The following is an 18,252-nucleotide window of genomic DNA, read 5'->3' on the forward strand; positions in this document are numbered from 1 at the left end:
TTGTGGGATAACAGTGAATCATTATCATACACAAACACACATTACTGAAGTACTGTACCTCTTCAAGACCGTCTGTCACCGTGACTGTGATGGATCCAGATGTCCCACAAAGACGAGTCAGGTTAGCTTTCCCTCACCTCTTCTCTCTTCCACTAAATTATTCTGCTGACATCCAATCAGCTGGCTTCTGCCTTTCTAAAGAGGACGAAGCAGCAGAGATTATGAGCGGGGGAAATGGAATGCAATTTTTGCCAGGGATTTTCTGGCCAGAATAATACATCGGAAGTGCTGAAGCCTTTGAAAACTCTTCCTTTTATCAGCCACACGAGTTCGACTGAGGAGAGAGAGAGGACAGGTGAGAGAAAACGGCATAAATGAGAGAGTTAAAGTGATTTCTGAGGGATAGAGATAGTCAAGGACTTTTCTTTTCTTTTCTTCTTTTGGTGAACTGTGCACATCACCCTTCCTTCGTCCTCCGTGGAATTCTAATGGCTGTGCCACTGACTGAGTCGAGGCTTTTACGGGAGATATCAGAGCCGCTGCACTTCTCCAGGTAACACAACCTCCTCCACCTACAACCACAAGATTTCTGAAGCCCCGAGAGAGGAGGCGGCACAGGGATGAGTGAGAGTCAGAAGAAAAGACAGTGAGATGTGCAATCTACAAAGAGTGAGAGAACTAATGAGGACAGCTATGCATAAAGCTTTTGCTACACCGCTGCTGTGTTACTTAAAGCGATACTTCACCCAAAAGTGACTGTTCTGTGATCGTCTACTCCTGGGTTTCCATCCAGAATTGCGAATTTAACTTTTGCGCTTGAAATAGGCTATCACCTAAAACATTTGCGAATAAGCACCATTTCCATCCAATGAGTCAAAGAGAGCAAAATCATCAGTTCTTTTTAGAAAAAGTCTTCACCCAGCTTATATTCATTTTGAGCTTGGTGTGAGAAAAATATTTAATATAGGCTAAACATAAAATGTCAAGTGATGTCAAGCTGCGATGCAACTTATAAAACCATATTTGTTTTTTGGAAAGAGGATTCCATAAATAATGACTTCAATATCAACCTGATCGCTATATTTACAGATGACTTCAGAAGACAATGAAAATGACGCATTATTATTATTTTTTTACTTAGGTTACCTGATTTATTTTTATTAGCTGCCTTGCTGTATTCATTTGTTTTCTCATTTAAAATAATGAATAAAAACCAGTCAAGTTTACAATATTGCAAGATCTGAATGGAAGAAAAAGCACTTTTCAGTATTTTTATTAACTTCCGAAATTCCAAAGACAACAGGACTCACAATATTACAATATTGAAATTAAAGCAAAATAGAAATATTTAAAAACACGATAAAATTACTCCATTACATATGAAAAAAGAGACTATTTTAAAATATTTATATATTATATAAATACTACAAAAAAAGGATGTCATCAAAAACCTTTTTACTGAAATAAACCACATTGCTTAGTTAATGAAGTTCTTCAGTTTTACACATTTGAGAGTGCAAACAATCATTTTATTATACACAAAATCAAATTATATCGAGAACTGATATAATTTGGACACAGTTACAGTTTAATTTGACTTTAAACACACACAAACTGAATTACTCATGTGAATAATATTGCCTCCAGTATATCTAACACCTCCGAGCAGTAGTGGACCAAGCAAAACAACTAAACCCCAGCAGGACAGTAAACTAGATTTAGAACTCAATTCAGAATCAATATGGGTCTCAGCAGATCCTTCCCCAGATTTCATGTTGATGGGTCTTAAAGTTTCATAAATAAAACCCCAGCGGCAGTTCATTATGTTCCTATAATTAGACTGCACAAGTTTCATCACCTCAGTCTGCAGTCACTGTTCTGCAGGAACACTTTTCCCAAGAAATCTCCTGTGTTTGTCTTGCTACTGTAAGCCAGAATGACATAGAGGTATGTCAAAAAAATAATAAAAATAGCTGTACAGAAATGGCTCCTGCTTTGCTGTAATCTCTTTATTCATAGACTTTATTCATGTCATATTTCATTTGAAAAGTCACCATCATAGTCAAAAAGAAAAAAAAAAACATTGGCTGCACTTGAACAAAACACACTTTCCGTGGCTTTCCAGTGCTGTTTAGCTGGGATTGGAAGTGTCTGTCAGTAAAGCTTAATGTCTGAGTGGATCTGTGTGTTCACTCTGACCCTTGGCTACATTCGCTCTGACAAGCTAGGACTCATGTAAAGTCACGGCTGTCGCTCCAAAAAGCTTCTGGAGAAACATGGGTACAGGCAAAGGAAGGGGACTTCAATGCATTTACAAAAGAAACACACACACACACACATACACAACTGCATAGTCAGAAATATTCATATAAGCATATCCATCCATGTTCCTGAGGCATCGCAGGCTTTTTTAACCCATTTTCCTTCCATGTTTTCTTAAGGCCACTGCATGTAATGTCGAACAGAAAGGGACTTCCATTCATCCCTTTCCTTTTCCGTATCCCTCTTCGCTCGTCTTCTATCCCCACACAGACTTCTCTGTATTGGGGAATTTCAGTTGGACGGCTTCACCGCTCTTCTTGTTGCCCTAGAAACAGGAACACTGTTTTGAATACGCAGCTGAAACGGGAACAAATCACTGGACGCAGACGCGACAAAATGTTCACAAACAGAGAGCAGAGTCGGCCTCTTCGTCAAGGTGGCATCTCTTTGAAAAGCTTGCCCCGTGAAGGCCAAGGACTGTCCGCGGACACCGTGTGTTACCAGGACAACCAGCGTGAAGATCAAACAGCGAGTTGCTAGGTAAGCTACATCTGTCAAACTGAAAGACAAATGACCTGCAACAGATTTCTGGAACACTACAGAAACGCTGTTATATTCACACATAAGTTTGGTTATGAAACCTAGATGCCTTCATAGACAGTTTTTAATGCAACGCTGACATGCTCCTTACGCAAAAGCTGTTCTAAACAACAATATCCTGCATTTTAAGAACTCGTTTTGGCAAAATGTAAGGCAGCATCACATACATCCTCTGTAAAGAAAACAAAAATGGAATGAATTATGACATAAGCACAGTGAAAAATCCATCCAAAATGGCAGATCCACTGAGCTGAAAGAAATGCTGGCTAAAATGTACATATTTAATCAATACTGAAAGGCTATTTTACCCAATATTTGTGTATACATTTCTTATTAGCTCAATATTAGATCCTATTTACTATGAAAACATATTCCTAGTCTTATTGTGAATGATTCATGTGTACATTTTTCCAAATACATTTTTGTTGTCATCTGGTATTTTAACCACATCATAACAACTTTCTCTACCTCTGGAATCATTTCACTACAAAATATGTAGACTGTATGTAAAACAACAACAACAAATCTTTAACGCTCAAAGACCCAAGCATTGCTATATATTTTATTTATTTATTTATTTTTTCATCGTTTGGCAAAACATAGTATTTATAATTTGATACTTAAACTTTTGAATTTAAAGGAAGTTCAGCACACAAATGTATCTAAAAAATTAAATATTTCAACCTGTAAAATCAGCATTTTTAAATGTGTTCATCTGAATACAAATTGATTAAATAATTAGTAGGCTACTAATTACAGTAGTATTAGTGTGTGTGTATATATTATATATACACATACATATGCACATACACATATACACACACATATATATATATACACACACAAGTCAGAATTTTTAAGTGGATCAAAACCTTTCATCAACGTTGTCCAAAAGTACCAAAAGTATTATTGTCTCAGGACAACTTTGATAAACTTTTCTGATCCACTTCAAATGTTGATTACTGTATATGACATGAAAAAAAAATTGTAGAAAGCAGCAGAAATACGGTACAAAAATATATTTGTAATGTTAACTAATGAAACCTTATTGTAAAGTCTAACCGCAATTTTGTCCACCAAGCTGGTGTTTCTAGCTGATTTGCCTGCTGAGAAGTGCCCAAAACCTCTCTAAAACTTGGCTGAGAGTGCAGTCAATATATATATATTTTTTTTTTTGCATGATTGATTAATTCCTCTCCATTTGGACAGATTATTCTCTTAATTAACTTCCCTGATAATTACAAGACCAAAACTGACTCCATATACTGCTGGAAATCTGAGCACATTCCCACCGGCGGTCATACAGCATTTTTCAGGACTGAACGCTTGAGACTTAAAACTTAAAGAGCCAATGTAAGTTCTGAAGAGTGACACTTGAATACAACTCGCTCCCTCGCAAACTCTCTTCTAATTGGCCGTGAACACAGTGTGACACCACACATACGCCAAAGCAGCTCAACAGTCTTTAATCTTACAGATGTTTCCAGAAGTCCCTCAGCGGCTGAGTTAAACATCAAGACATATACACATCCTCCCTCACGCAGACTCACAGCTAACTTTCTGACTGCATTGGCTTCTCGCGTGGAGTCTTAGAGGGAAAGACGAAGGAGAGAAAAATATATAAAAATAGATTACAAGGAGAGTTGAACTTAGGTCATTTCATCAGATATGCAATGAAGAAACTGCTGGGTGTTGAAGAGAAATCATTAAGGACTTGAAGCATGTTTTTAAAAACCCTTCCTTGATTGTCCAGTAGAGGTCACTAGACAATACTCTACTGGTCAAAAATGTGAAATAATTCAGATTTTCTTTTCAAATGTTTTTAAAGAAGACTCCTTTGCTCACCGATGCTGCATTTATTTGCTCCAAAATAGTCAAAATGTAATGTTGTGAAATATTACAATAAAAAAAATAAATAAATAAAAAATAATAATATATATATATATATATATATATATATATATATATATATATATATATATATATATATATATATATATATATATATATATATATATATATTTTACATTTTAATTTACTTTAATGCAAAGCTGAATTTTCAACAGTCTAGTCCAGCCTTTAAAGTCACATGTTCATTCAGAAATCATTCTTATATGCTGATTAACTGCTCAATTATTATCAGTGCTCAATTATTATTCTTCGTTTTATTATTATTAAATATTTTTATGGAAACTGATTTGTGATGAATAGAAAATGTGTCTTTATTTGAAACAGAAATTGTTTGTAACATTATAAATGTCTTGACTGTTACTTTTGATCAATTTAATGCATCCTCAATGAATAAAAGTATTTTTTTAAAGTCTTCCCTCAAACTTTTTGAAAAACAAAAACAAACCCCCTTGCATTCCTCCTCTTCTCTAGCATCTAGTTGTCAAATAAGTGTTACAAGTTTTATATTACAACTCTCATTGCTTTTTGTTATTTTTTAAGCTGCTTTAGATAAAAGCGTTTGCTATATGTGTACTTGTAAAATGTAATGTAAATGAAGAGTTATTCTTGCTGTTCTGTTTGGAGGGCCACAAACTCGATCTTTAAAAAAGTAGTATAGCAATGTAGTTCAGTGCTGTTAGTGTATAATTTCCTCAATCAGCTTATGTTCTTAAAAACGGAGTACCTGTTTTTCTGAGTCTTATGCCTCTTTAATAAACAAAATCAGAAAAGGGCTGGACTCTTTTTAATTTGGCACCATTTACAATGTTTATTTCAAGGAAAGCATTTAAACCTGCTGTGGTTCAGCTAACCTTGGTAGCGACAGCCTTCAGCTTAGCCAGAAGAGAAGACTTGTTGGCATAAACCACTTCTTCCTCTTCGTTCTCCTCTCCTTCTCCTTCCATAATGGCACAGCTGTCCGCTATCGGTAACTCGCACTCTTTATTGGCCGACATCACAAGTTTGGAATACTTAAACTCTAGCCTATCGGAGCACAAAGATAAAGGAGCACGAAGCTTATTAGCAGAAACAAACAGAGATGGTTGTAGATCTCCAAAAACTAAGATAGGTCACAAGAATCCTACTTTTTGTTCTTCTTCCAGAAGTAGCAGGTCAGGGAGACGAGCAGAACAGCACTGCACACTCCAAGCCCAGCGCCCACCTTCAGCCAGAAATCAATCGTCTCGCATGGAGACATTCTCTTCAGCGGGAGAGACAGCCCTCCAGTACACAGTCGAGGTTCAGTCCATACAAACACTGTGTCCTTAGAAAGAGGATCCACATCATGCTGTTAACTTCTGAAGAAAACAAACGTACCCTAGAAAAACTAGGGTGCGCACAAGTCACAACAGATGCTATAGTAGACTCATTTTATTACTTACATCAATAAGGATCAGCCTATTATTCTTATCGGATTTAAACTATAGAATACCTTGCAGTTCCCTATTAGGAACACAAACATTACAGACGATGCTATATACACCGTAACGCATCAGTAGAAGTTATTGAGAGAGTACCTGCACTCCTGCCTTACAGGCTCCTTCAATGGCGTGGTAGTTGACCGCAGTGCAGCGTGGACACGCAGTAGAGCTCTCCCACAGGAAGTGGAACGTGCAGCCGTCACAGGTCCCTGCAGGACACTCACTGACACAGGACGGAGGAAGTCAATCTAAACTGGAATTGGGCTACCTTTACAATACTGTCATGTGTTTTAGTAATCTCCCTGGAACACAATTTTGACAGAGGGGAACCCGGACAGAGGAGAAAACTATGAAAGGAAAAGAAAGGGGCTACTTTTGATTAGCAATAGTACAAATTTTTGTTTGAGACATGGCAACCCTAACTGAAAACCCTCTTAATGACTGTAAAAAAATCTGATCTTATACACTGCAAGCTGTTCTCTAATATATTGGCATTATTAATAATCCATAGACACACACCTTTGGTGATAAAATAAATGTTACCAAAATAAAACAAGACAAATAAATCAGCTCAGTGGGCCTGCGGTTAGGTGATTTGGTATGGCATGATGGGAGATGCCCTGTGCCAAATTTAGACTACATTAACAGCAGAGTACTTGTTTTGTGTGTGTGTGTGTGTGTGTGTGTGTGTGTGTGTGGGTGTGTGTGTGTACCTGGGTATGGAGATGTCTCCCTTCGCTGTCTTCTCTGGGTTACAGCGCAGTGAAACCACTGCATTCCTGCCTCTCGGACAGGAGCTTGTGACCTGTGAAGATCTTAACAAATAAAAGACACCATTAAACAGGTTATAGATGATAAAGCCAAAAGAACAAACATCACACTTTATTACAAAACCCCTAAAACTCCAGACAACAATATATGAGAGAAAGTTTAAGAGGTAGTTTGATGACGTAACTGCCAGTACCGATAGAAGAAGTGGATATCTGGGATTCTCTTGGATGCAGATGGAAATAGTTCAGGTCTGGCGGTTATTCCGTTAAGTGATTTCTCCACTGTGGCTCCTGTGACACATACACACACACACAAACACACACACACACAACCTGTCTTAGAGGACACATGGGGGTGACAGGCAGCACAGCAGGAGGTGCTCAGTAAGCAGGACCACCCGTAGATTCAAGAAATTAATCGCATTTATCACTAAACAAGTTTTATACCTTAGAACACAGATGACAGGCACCGTGTTAAATTATTATAAAGAAACAGAAATCTACAGCACATTTTTATTAGCTGGAGCTTCTCTAATATTAATGGCTATGAACAGTAAATATTCCTAGTGTCAGGATGCTAGGATCTTTTAATGAATACATGAGTTTAGCATATAAGATCCAAGGTTTCTATGTAAATGTTGCATTCCATCTAGGTCCCGATAAATGTATTGATGCTATAATTCTGTAATTTTGTGTGAGATATAAAAGTAATGTATAAATATATAGAATTCTTATTTTTTTTAAATCATTATATAAGTTTTTTATAATATAAGAAAAAAAGTATAATTAATATTTCATTCAATATTTAACTATTCTATAAAAAAATATTAAATATTACCTATTTTCTTGCAGGAATGTTGAGGTGTAACAGGATTACTTGCGTGCAAAAGTGTGTGGAGAACACTATTAATTTGTTTATTGTATTCACACACACAAAAAAATATATTTAACTCTTATTCAAATTTTACTCGTATAAAAAATAATTTAAAAAAAAGAACAAAAAATGTACACTGCATGAAGATGTTTTATAGTTGCAACAGTCCCCAAGTGGTCTTCTCATTAACAATAGCAGCGCAGACAATGTTTTTGCTCATAGGTGATATTTCATACTTATTGAGCTTTGATGATTAAACTGCAAATGACTTTAGTAAAAAGCCCATTGGGATTTAAATTTTTATTAAATAAATCGTTAAGGAAGCTTTTCTCCATTATTTACTGGAAATGGAAAGTCTGTTAAACATTTAACTGATCTCATAAATTACAACATTAATTTTGGCAGCCTTATTAGGAAGTAATTCAAATGGATGTGCTAGTCACACTATCAAAAACTGTAAATATATATTTTTGGTTTTAAATTTTTAAATATGAAATGGTCGCACCCTGAAAAGTGTCAGCCAGGCTAATGGACTGAGAGGATAGAGCCGTTCTTAAGCCCCGCCCATCGGATGGGATAATCGTTGATTGACAGAGAAACGCCTCCACTGAACTGCCCTGCTGACCACCTCCAGCGTCCTCATTGGGCAGGTTTGTGACATTATCTCTGCAGACTGCAGTCTTGTGACCCTGATAAAAGACAGATGAATGAATAAACCACATTCTTGTGATGAAATTTCTGCTCATTTCAGGTGTTGGTGTCGTACCTCAGCTCCACACAGGCTGACATTGAAGAGGTGGTAGTACTCTGTGCCTTTTGCAGTGAAGCTGGGCCCGTTCATGAAGGACCCAGTGGAGGTCAGAGCACTGAAGTCATACTGAAGAGTCCGGCTCTGGTCAGTGTATGTGAACTAGTTATTATTCCTGAAGCACTTTCAGTAATGCCTGTTTTCTCAACCACTAAGCCATTTTGTCATTTTATCAATTTGCATAATGACTTAAAATAAAAATAAAAATTTTAATGTCATATAACAACCCATCATCATATTTTTTTTCATGAATAGTGCTAAAATATCATTAGCCAGACTTTTGAAAACATTGCATTATATTACAAATTGTTTAATTTGGGAGAATAATTCATAATCATGATTTTATAAGTTATAATAGGAAGTTTCCGATAGCACGTGAAGACAGCAGAGAAGCGCTCTCGCTCAACACAGTGGAGTGAATCCCAATAGAAACCCATAGAAAAGAACAGGTTTCATTACTTCTGTTTATTTGCATTTAGCAATAGTAATAATAAATAGATATTAAATTCTATTTAAATTATACAAGTGTTACTGTGCTACCCCAATACAGAGCAACAACAGTTGAAATACCTTGTTGCTTTTGCTACCTGGCCCACACAGCTGGCACGCTTCTTTGCCATAGATGTGGTGCCCAGATAGGACGGTGTTAGGAGGGCACTCTTGGCACTGGTTGGTCTCTTTATCAATGTAGTGTCCAGCTGGACAGGGCACACAGGAGGAGCCGGTCTGCTGAGACTGCAGGGCACACGCACGACACACTGATGCCACTCCATCCATGGCGTTAGTGAGAGTCACAGAGTAAATCTTCACCATGTCATTTACATACTGACGCACCTGATGGACAGTGGGAATGAACATCGACTACTGTCATTCTATGTACAATTATTTTATTTTTATCAGGGTGTGTGGGCGCGTGCATCTGTACTCACATCAGCAGCGTGACTGGTGCGTTGAAAAGCCCAGGTGAACGTGACAGAAGAGTTCTCAGTTATGACGTGTGTGTAACTCTGTTTGGTTTTACTCCCGTCCCATGATTCAATGACATTTGTGCTCCTTCTGTCCACATCCTGGAGCAACAACAAAGTCAATAAAAAATAAATTAAAGGCTGAAAGTCTAAACTCTGATAGTACTAAATTAAAAGGACATTTTATTTCATCTTTCTTATTATTTACATCCCAAACCTCTATGACTTTCTTTCTTCTGTGGAACACAAAAGATATATTCTGAAGATCTACATTCTTTTTTTCACAGAAGATAGTGAATAATACAGGTTTGGAATGACATTCATTTGATGATTTTTTTTTTAATTAATCTTAATTTTATATTGGGTGGACAATGTCTTTAAAAGGTACACCAGTAAATTCTTCATCTCGTGTGAATGTGCATGCTTTTAAAATATTCTACACTGTGTCATTAGAAATTGTAGTCTATTTTCTATATAATTAATTATAGCAAAATTGCAGTAAGTAATTTAATCTTTGTTTTTTGCACAAACACATACCCTAACCATAAACCAAAACATAATCGAAAAAAAAAAAAAATTATATATAAGTTTAACTTGTAATGTATATTTTGCACATTTCTATTGGCAGAAAGGGTTAATGTGGGGGGGGGGGATAAATGTCATGAAAGCGATAAGTTAAAAGTACCATCCTTAATAAATTATTGTAAGTGCACCTTTAAAAGCAGATAAAAACAAACTGCCGTAAAAAACATCACAAACACACTCACTTCCATGAAGTAGAACTCGCAGTCAGTCGAGCAGTTGGTTTCAAACTCAAAAGTGATCCGGCCGTACTCACCACCGGATGCTTCTCGAACCGACACAGGCAACCTGATACAACAAACAAGACAGACTCACTGCTAGACAGACAGCACAGGTTATGTGAGGACAAACGCTTCTATATACACAGCGAGTTCTTTGATAGAGTACCAAAGGGCATTATGTTCTTCCTATACCAACTCACACAATGTACAGAATTTTAACCATGCTAATCTTACACGGCTTTAATGAACATTATGCACAGGGGGCAGCACTTGAATAGTTGTGTGGAGGTGGACAAGTACTTAAAACTCACTTGAATCCAGGAACAGCGAGATTTAATATGAGATAATCGTTATCTGAACGACCTGCCCCTGATTGTACTTGACCACCAGCTGCTTCCCAACCTAAAACACACAAAATGTTCAAGATATGAAAGTATTATTCACAGATGTACACATAAAACGAGAAGAACGTTTGTTAGAAAGGTCCATTTAAATAGATCAGTGATGCAACAGCGACACCTAGCAGCAAAGAAGAGCATTGCAGCCATATGCCCGTAACATAATACCACATCACACTCATGTAATTTCTCACCATTCAATCCATCACAATTGTTGTTGGCCACGTTGAAGCAGGATGTGTTCATGTTGGCAGGCAGCACGTTCCACCACTTGTACTCATACCCGAGGACAGGCTCTGTGCCAGCTGGACAAGGCTGGCATGCTACAGATGCCACACAATCCATCGTTAATATCTTCTCGCTGTTTATTTGTATGCTGTTCATGCTTGTAGAAATAATCATGTTTCATATGTCTTTCTTAAAATGTTAGGATGATTTATCACCTTTGACCCCATCAGAGTAAGTCCCGGGTGGGCAGGGAGAACAGGTAGCAGTGTCGTTGTTATAGAAGCCGGGATTACAGGGCGGACAGGGCTCACGCTGACCAGTAGGTGGCAGTGTTACTGCGCCAGCAGCAGCTTCCAAACAAATCTGAGGCTCTACCCACTTGTATATGACCTGAGTCTATGAGAGAGACCGAATTAATGTACTTGTATTTTTTAAATTGAAAAACATTTGACCACATTACTATGCGTGTGTGTATGTAAAAAGAAATGTTACTTATTTCATCTGAAATACAGTGCTAGTTGTTTTGCTTTTTTTTTTACCTTTCCATCTTTATCACAGGTGCTGTATGTCTGGATATAATCTTTTTCGGAGCATGGCGGTCTACTTTTGCACGTGGCAGAGCCTTCTGCTGTTAAAGATAAAGAAGAGTGAAGAGTCTGGAACTGGAAACAAGCCTCACACAAGCAAAACTATTCAAAATGTTAATAAAAAGAATAGGTTCATGTAATATGAGTGAAGGCATGTTTGAGGTTTAAATAAGTGTAGAAGGAGATGATAGTTGTGGAGTTTTTCTCTCATGTTAATTTCTTAGTCCAAATTAGGTCTGTGAAGCTTTGGGATTGGTTGATTCCTTATATTTCAATTCAAAAACAATTTGATTTGATACATGCGATTCAATATAAATGAAATTCAACAACTGAAATGATGAAAATAAAAGTATTGAAATATTTGCCTAATGTATTTTAGATAAGTAAAACAAAGAGTAAAGTCAATTTGTGTAAATATGCCTTTATGTTTGAGGAAGAAACAATAATGTGAATTTTTAATCATATGAAAGTGAGGAAATTACACAGTTCTCTGATGTTTGTTAATGGTCACGTCATGCATAAATGTGTGTGTATTTATTTTAGAATTATGATTTTTATTATTTAACAAATTATCAACTTTCATTAGCTTTGATCAACTTATGAACACCCTTCAGGTCCCTCACAAACCCAAGTTTTGGAAAAAGTGAATTAATGAGTTTTTGTTTTATTTTTATGTTCTACAAGGACATATATCTGCATAATGCAGTTAGGCCTACGCATTCACTAGAAATCAGTTTATGTGGCATCTATATGCATGTGTGCACTTACAGGCAAAGTGTGTTTTGGAGTTGCAAGGCGTGCAGGAGCTGGCCCCTCGGCCAGAGTATGTGTCTCGTGGACAGGGCTCACAGGAGGAAGAGCCTGGGGCCCTACTGAATGTCCCAGGTTTACATGGAAAACATTCTGATGTGTACGCCACACCTGAATGAGAAAAATGCCATCATATAATCTTTCAACAAGGCGTAATTACTTCAAATTAAAATGGAGAATTTCAATATCAGCACATCCTGACCTTCAATCCGTATGTTCTTCAGGATTACAGGTTTGACTGCTTTAGAGCCGAGTGTGACTCTAGTAGTTCTCCAGTACAGTATATTAGTGCCAGAATTCAGATTCACCTGATCATACCAGGATTAGAATTAGAATTAAGAAACAGAATTGCAAACAAAATTACTAATGTATGTACACTACTGTTTTACCTTTAAAACTTTTTTTTGAAGAGGTTATTACTTTTATTTAGAAAGGATGCATTAAATTGACCAAAAGTGATAAAGATTTCTAAATTGTTACAAAAAATGTTAAATAAATTAATAATTTCTATAAATTAATGAATCCTGAAAAAACTGCATCATGGTTTTTCACAAAAATATTAAGCGGTTTTCAACATTGATAAAAATGTGAAATGTTTCTTGAGCAGCAAATCAGTCATAAGAATGATTTCTGAATGATCATGTGAAACTCAAGACTAGGGTTGTGGCTCTAATTCAGCTTCGCTTCACATAAGCAAAAATTACATTTTTAAAATATACTCATATAGAAAACAATTATTTTATTGACATTTTCACTGAATGTTTTAAACTTTCGTATGGTAGTGTTCCAAGCATGAGTGTAAATACAAATATAAATACAAATATAAAAAACTAACAGAAAACATTATCGTCTACAGCCGCGAGAGGGCGCTCTATGCTGCTCATTTCTACTGTAGTCTACACTGAGCAGCATAGAGCGCCCTCTCATGGCTGGAGACGGTAATGTTTTCTTTTGGTTCTTGGTTCTAAATAAATGCGACTTCTAGTCCAGTGGGACTTATATATGTTTTTGTCCTCGTCACAACGTATTTTTGGACTGATGAGACTTATACTCAGGTGCGACTAATAGTTCAAAAATATGGTAAGTGTTTTTGACTTACAATATGTGTTCCCCACTCTCCATGACTGGTCAGTTTGATCCATTTTCTATTTGACTCCTGGTCCATCTCTTGGCACTGATCGTTCTGAATCTGTCATAAAAAATAAAGACAATTTGATTTGTACAATACAGATTAGCTGCTTTGGACGTCTTAAATATCTTGCACACAAACATTCCAGAGCCAAAATGGGATCCAAACTTACAAAGAACTCAAAGAAGATGCTGTTATCCACATACTGGTAGTCAAAGGACACTGACCCCGGCTTCTTCAAGTGTACAGTGTAGATCAGAGATACGGTACACTCATCTCGGTTGGACTCCAGATACGAGCCCTGAGCAACCCACTTTGCACTAAATGCATAAATACAAAACAACACGCACATACTTTGGGCACTACAGTCTTAAGTTATATAACAGGATAGAAATAAAAGATTGGTTTAATACTCATTGTTTCATGTCCCTGGAAGTGTGTGTGTGCCTGTGCGAATAAGTCTGTGTATGCTTAAATCTGAATATGTGCTGATATTAAATGAAAATATAAGAGGGAGTACAGTGTTAGTTGTAATTACTTTGATAAGAATAAGACATTGAAAACTTGGGAACAATCATTTATGTATATCTGACTGGTTGTAAATAAAACTGTATCTTATATGCATGTTGTCCTTTGTGCATTTGGACTTTATTTCTATTTAGTGTTGGATAAATGAAGAGAATACACAAGCAATACCTTTTAAACACACCAAATACAGAAAGCCAGACAATCTTTAATACTGTACCCGATGACTTCCTCAAAGGAACTGACCTGCTGCAGGTGGACGCATTCTGTCCGCTGGGTGCCAGGCTGCTGAATCCAGGAGGGATGTCGTCCCACTCATCGAAGCGCAGGCCGCTGCCCAGCGAGTAAGTGCCAGCCGCACACAGAGTGCACTCCTGAGCAGACATCTCCAGAAACTCCCCCGCCTTGCACGAGAATGCTGCCCGAAGGACGGAACCAAATGTACAATACTGTTTATGCCATACTGACCAGTTCAATCACTCATCCAAAGAATTATTACAGATCTGAAATCAGTTAGGCCATAATATTCGCTTTATAAAGTTTTTTTTAGAACAGGCTAGGTTTTTCAGGCACATTCAACAGATTTTAAAAGCTTTTAACTTCCATAATGAGACACAGTTTTAATTGAAAATGACTAATTAGCATGAAATAAGGTGATTAGTGGGAGCCTTTTTACACATGGCAATCTCACAGAATCATGAACATTTTTACTGGTTAATAATCTTTTTTTTTTTTCTTTTTTTTTACCTGTGTACTCTTGGTCAGAAGGAAAAGTAATTTTAGAGGCAGGGAATATTATAAATAATAATAATGTGCAGAATAAGACCACAAAATGTGTTTATAAAGTTAGCTGCTTTCATCCATACTACATGATGACTAAAATCGAATACAGGGTCCGAGGACTCGGAATGATTTCTCAGGGGCCACTGAACATGTTCTGTCCAAGAAGAAATTCCTCTGTGCTGATAAGCGGTGACAAAATGCTGTTCAAATACACACACTTGCTATTTAAAGTGCATGCAATCACATCAGTGCACACATTTATGCATGAACATTGCAAGTTTATATAGAGGTTCATTTCTCAACATCTCCTCTCAGTTAAAATCAAACTTCCTGTCTGTCAAAAACACTGTGTTAACCTACTGCAGTCGGTGCCATGCACAGGGTCTGGTAGTCCTGTGCACTCTCCTGGATTCAGAGGGATGGCCACCCTCCATCTGGACCCAGTGCTGTCACACTCTGTGTACTGAAAGTAGTAGTCCGCCTGCGAAAACAAACAACACGTCTAAATTTAACAAGATACTTGTGTTTTGTGGGTGTGAAGTTTGGCTGAAAAAGAGTTGGGCCTTTGAATATACTGTGGATTTAATGCAGAGGACAGTGAACATGACTTAATAAATGCATGAGTCATCTCGTCCGGAGTCTGCGGAGGACGCACCCTTTCCATTCCAGGCATCAGCATCAGTGGGGTTTCAACTGGAAACCAATTCCCCTTCACTCAACAAGTCTGTGTTTTGAGTCGGAGTTAGACTCGACCAAATTAGAGAAACATCGCATTTATGATCAAACTGCGGTGTATGTTCATATATAAAGCACATTAATAACCTAATTTACTGATTTTGCTGAGCTGTAACCTTTTTTTTGTGCCATAATGCAATAGAAAACCTCCAAATCATTAATGTTTTTACATCACATGCCTGCAATTCCTCCAGCACTTACTGAGTGACTTGGAAGGAAAGGCAGCCATCAGGAGGAAGCTGATAATAAAACCCAGAATGCCCTGCGGGTCAACATACGGGAGGGCGGACTGAAAGACTGCTCAAAACAGGAGCTAGTCTCAGATGTTACCATACAAAACCCTAATGCATTACCACAGATACAGTATTAATAATGTGCCTCTGATGGCTATAATGGCACAATGCATTACAAATCATGCAGTAAAATCAATCTTTTTGTGCAGCCACTTTTCTGTAGTTGAAAAATTAGCTATGTTATGAGTATCAAATATGACACATCAAACTTCTGAGGAACCTTTATTTTTTTAATCTTTCAATCATCTTTGTATTGCATTATGTATTTTGCCCCCCCCCCATGATAAAACTACACAGCTTTGATCATAAAAGTATTTAAATCATTGAGACATTGACAGATATAGGGTGAAATGTTATTCATTATATGACATTTATATCCATTTGTGTAAATAGCCTGCTATACTGTTTTTAAGATCGCATTGATTGCATCTTCATCAAATGGCATATTTTTGCTCAATTTGAGCCTCTAAAGAAAAAATAGGTGTTTTACTCTGAGTATGATCTCCATATTGTCCTATTTAATATTATAGAAGTCATAAAAGCCTGATGTGTCAAATATGATAAAAATAAAAAAAATAAAAAGCTTGATATATTTGATATGCCAGGCTTTACCGGATAATGTAAATAATTAATGTGGCCTGAGAGAAGCGTGTACAATTACCCACTGATTTTTATGAATGCATAAGTCAAGTAGTTCCAAATCTGCAATAATTTTCCTTATTCATAGCCAATAACTGCAGTCAATCTTTTAGGTTACGGGACACGCAGGATTTTAACAGTCACAGTTTTTCCATGCACAAAGGCCAGAGGAGAAGACGAGCTCTCATTGAAAGTGGTTTCAGCGAGGCTATTCTTAGCATCATATCACCAGGCTCTTCAGATGGGAACGCAGGGCTGACCGTCTCGGGCAAAAGCTCCACTTAGCATGCCACTGAAACCTTGTTCATCCATTACCATAACATTAGACATAAAACACACACCCTGGCTGGATTCTCTCCGATTATTTCAGTGATAAATGCATATTTAAATGGGATGCCCATCCCAAACAGCAATCTGACACCAATCAATACACAGCGAGACAAAAAGCATATCAGCTTCTTAAATCAATATGAATCTGAAAATCTCAAGATGCATTAGTATAAAAATGCCAAACATTTGATACAGGAAACATATAAACTATAATACTGTGTGAACTAAAAATGCCTAAAAAAAATCTGATTTCAAAAGAATCTAAATGTATATTCAGAGCCACAAAAGTTCTTTCCCTCTTGGCTGAAGGAACCCCTGAAAAGTATTTCCACTTCTTGTAAGAATTTATGACTTCCATTAAGCACTCCAAAGCTTCCAGAGATATGATTTAAGGCTCCTCAGGAAGCCTTTTGCAGAACTATCGTTTGTAAACGTGTTTAGATTTGTCAGTGTGACAGTCTGATTCGTTTTAATGTTACATATTAAAGCAAAAAAAAAAAAAAGTCACAAGTAACAATTGAACGGAGCATCTATTCTAAATGTTTCTATAAACCAGCTTTTAGTACTTTATTCAGACAGTCTACTTCTCATTGGTTACGGTTATCCAATCTGTGTAGAGTATCTGTCGCACCTGTTACTTTGGTTATTGTAAGGTGTGACAACCTCATCTTGCTGCACGTGTTAGTAAAGGAAATCGATCCAAAAAGTGCAAATAAATGTATGCCAAACAGTCAAAGATGCTTTAAAAACAACCCGGCGTGTGCACAAACATATATATGAACTGGACGAGTGCATTTATCGCAAAGAACGCTGAATATGAACGCAGAAACCTCAGCGGGAATGACCTCTCACCTCTTCACACTGGCGCAGGTGAGCGGCTAATGCCGCGGACGCGCTCACGATGAAAATGTAACATATCCACGCCGAATAATGCAGTATAAAACAGCTTCGTTGGCGGACAATGCTTCTCCTCGTGCGTTCCATCGCTTGCCGACTGGAATAACGGGACCGTCCCATCATATCAGCGAGCGACGTCAACAACGTCATCTGACGGAGCCGCTTTGAAGTCTTATAAATGACGTCACAGCGGGATCTTAAATCATAGTAGCCTACATATACACTCGCGAAGAGTTTTATACTTTTGGGGTGAACATCAATTATTTCTATAATCAACCACCGTAGGGTCATAAACATAACAATATCTGTAATATATTCGAAAACGTCGAAATAATTATTAACTACTTATTAATACTAAAAAGGTCCATGTTATTTGTCAACTTTCCAATAATATTGAATTGTATGCACGTCTAAAACAGATGATTGCATATTAAAATGCTAGACT

At 37.2% G+C, this 18,252-nt stretch overlaps 1 protein-coding gene across 1 annotated transcript; it reads right to left on the reverse strand.

The window, feature by feature from the left end:
* Positions 1–1,994: 1,994 nt before the first annotated feature.
* LOC113073072 (UPF0577 protein KIAA1324-like) lies at positions 1,995–17,972 on the reverse strand. The gene is made up of 22 exons (XM_026245975.1): positions 17,763–17,972; positions 15,274–15,394; positions 14,377–14,548; positions 13,778–13,925; positions 13,576–13,665; positions 12,679–12,784; positions 12,435–12,587; positions 11,619–11,707; positions 11,295–11,475; positions 11,046–11,174; positions 10,765–10,855; positions 10,418–10,520; positions 9,615–9,752; positions 9,256–9,519; positions 8,644–8,787; positions 8,383–8,566; positions 7,198–7,294; positions 6,947–7,048; positions 6,330–6,456; positions 5,898–6,076; positions 5,625–5,796; positions 1,995–2,587 (listed from the first exon to the last, which is right to left on the reverse strand). Exons 1-22 carry the CDS (start codon positions 17,955–17,957, stop codon positions 2,519–2,521), a joined length of 3,054 nt encoding a protein of 1,017 aa, XP_026101760.1. The 5' UTR covers positions 17,958–17,972; the 3' UTR covers positions 1,995–2,518.
* Positions 17,973–18,252: the final 280 nt, after the last annotated feature.

Source organism: Carassius auratus, unplaced genomic scaffold (genome assembly GCF_003368295.1).
Source record: "Carassius auratus strain Wakin unplaced genomic scaffold, ASM336829v1 scaf_tig00011294, whole genome shotgun sequence".
Taxonomy (NCBI): domain Eukaryota; kingdom Metazoa; phylum Chordata; class Actinopteri; order Cypriniformes; family Cyprinidae; genus Carassius; species Carassius auratus.

What these genes read in the sequence shown, in the direction of transcription:
- LOC113073072 (XM_026245975.1), bottom strand. Translation starts at nt 17,957, where the DNA reads ATGACGTTGTTGACGTCGCTCGCTGATATGATGGGACGGTCCCGTTAT. An exon ending in AATGCGTCCACCTGCAGCAG is followed by an intron (nt 13,926 to 14,376) that starts GTCAGTTCCTTT and finishes TTATGCATTTAG; the next exon opens with TGCAAAGTGGGTTGCTCAGG. An exon ending in CCTGTAAGGCAGGAGTGCAG is followed by an intron (nt 6,077 to 6,329) that starts GTACTCTCTCAA and finishes CCTCTTTCTAAG; the next exon opens with GACACAGTGTTTGTATGGAC.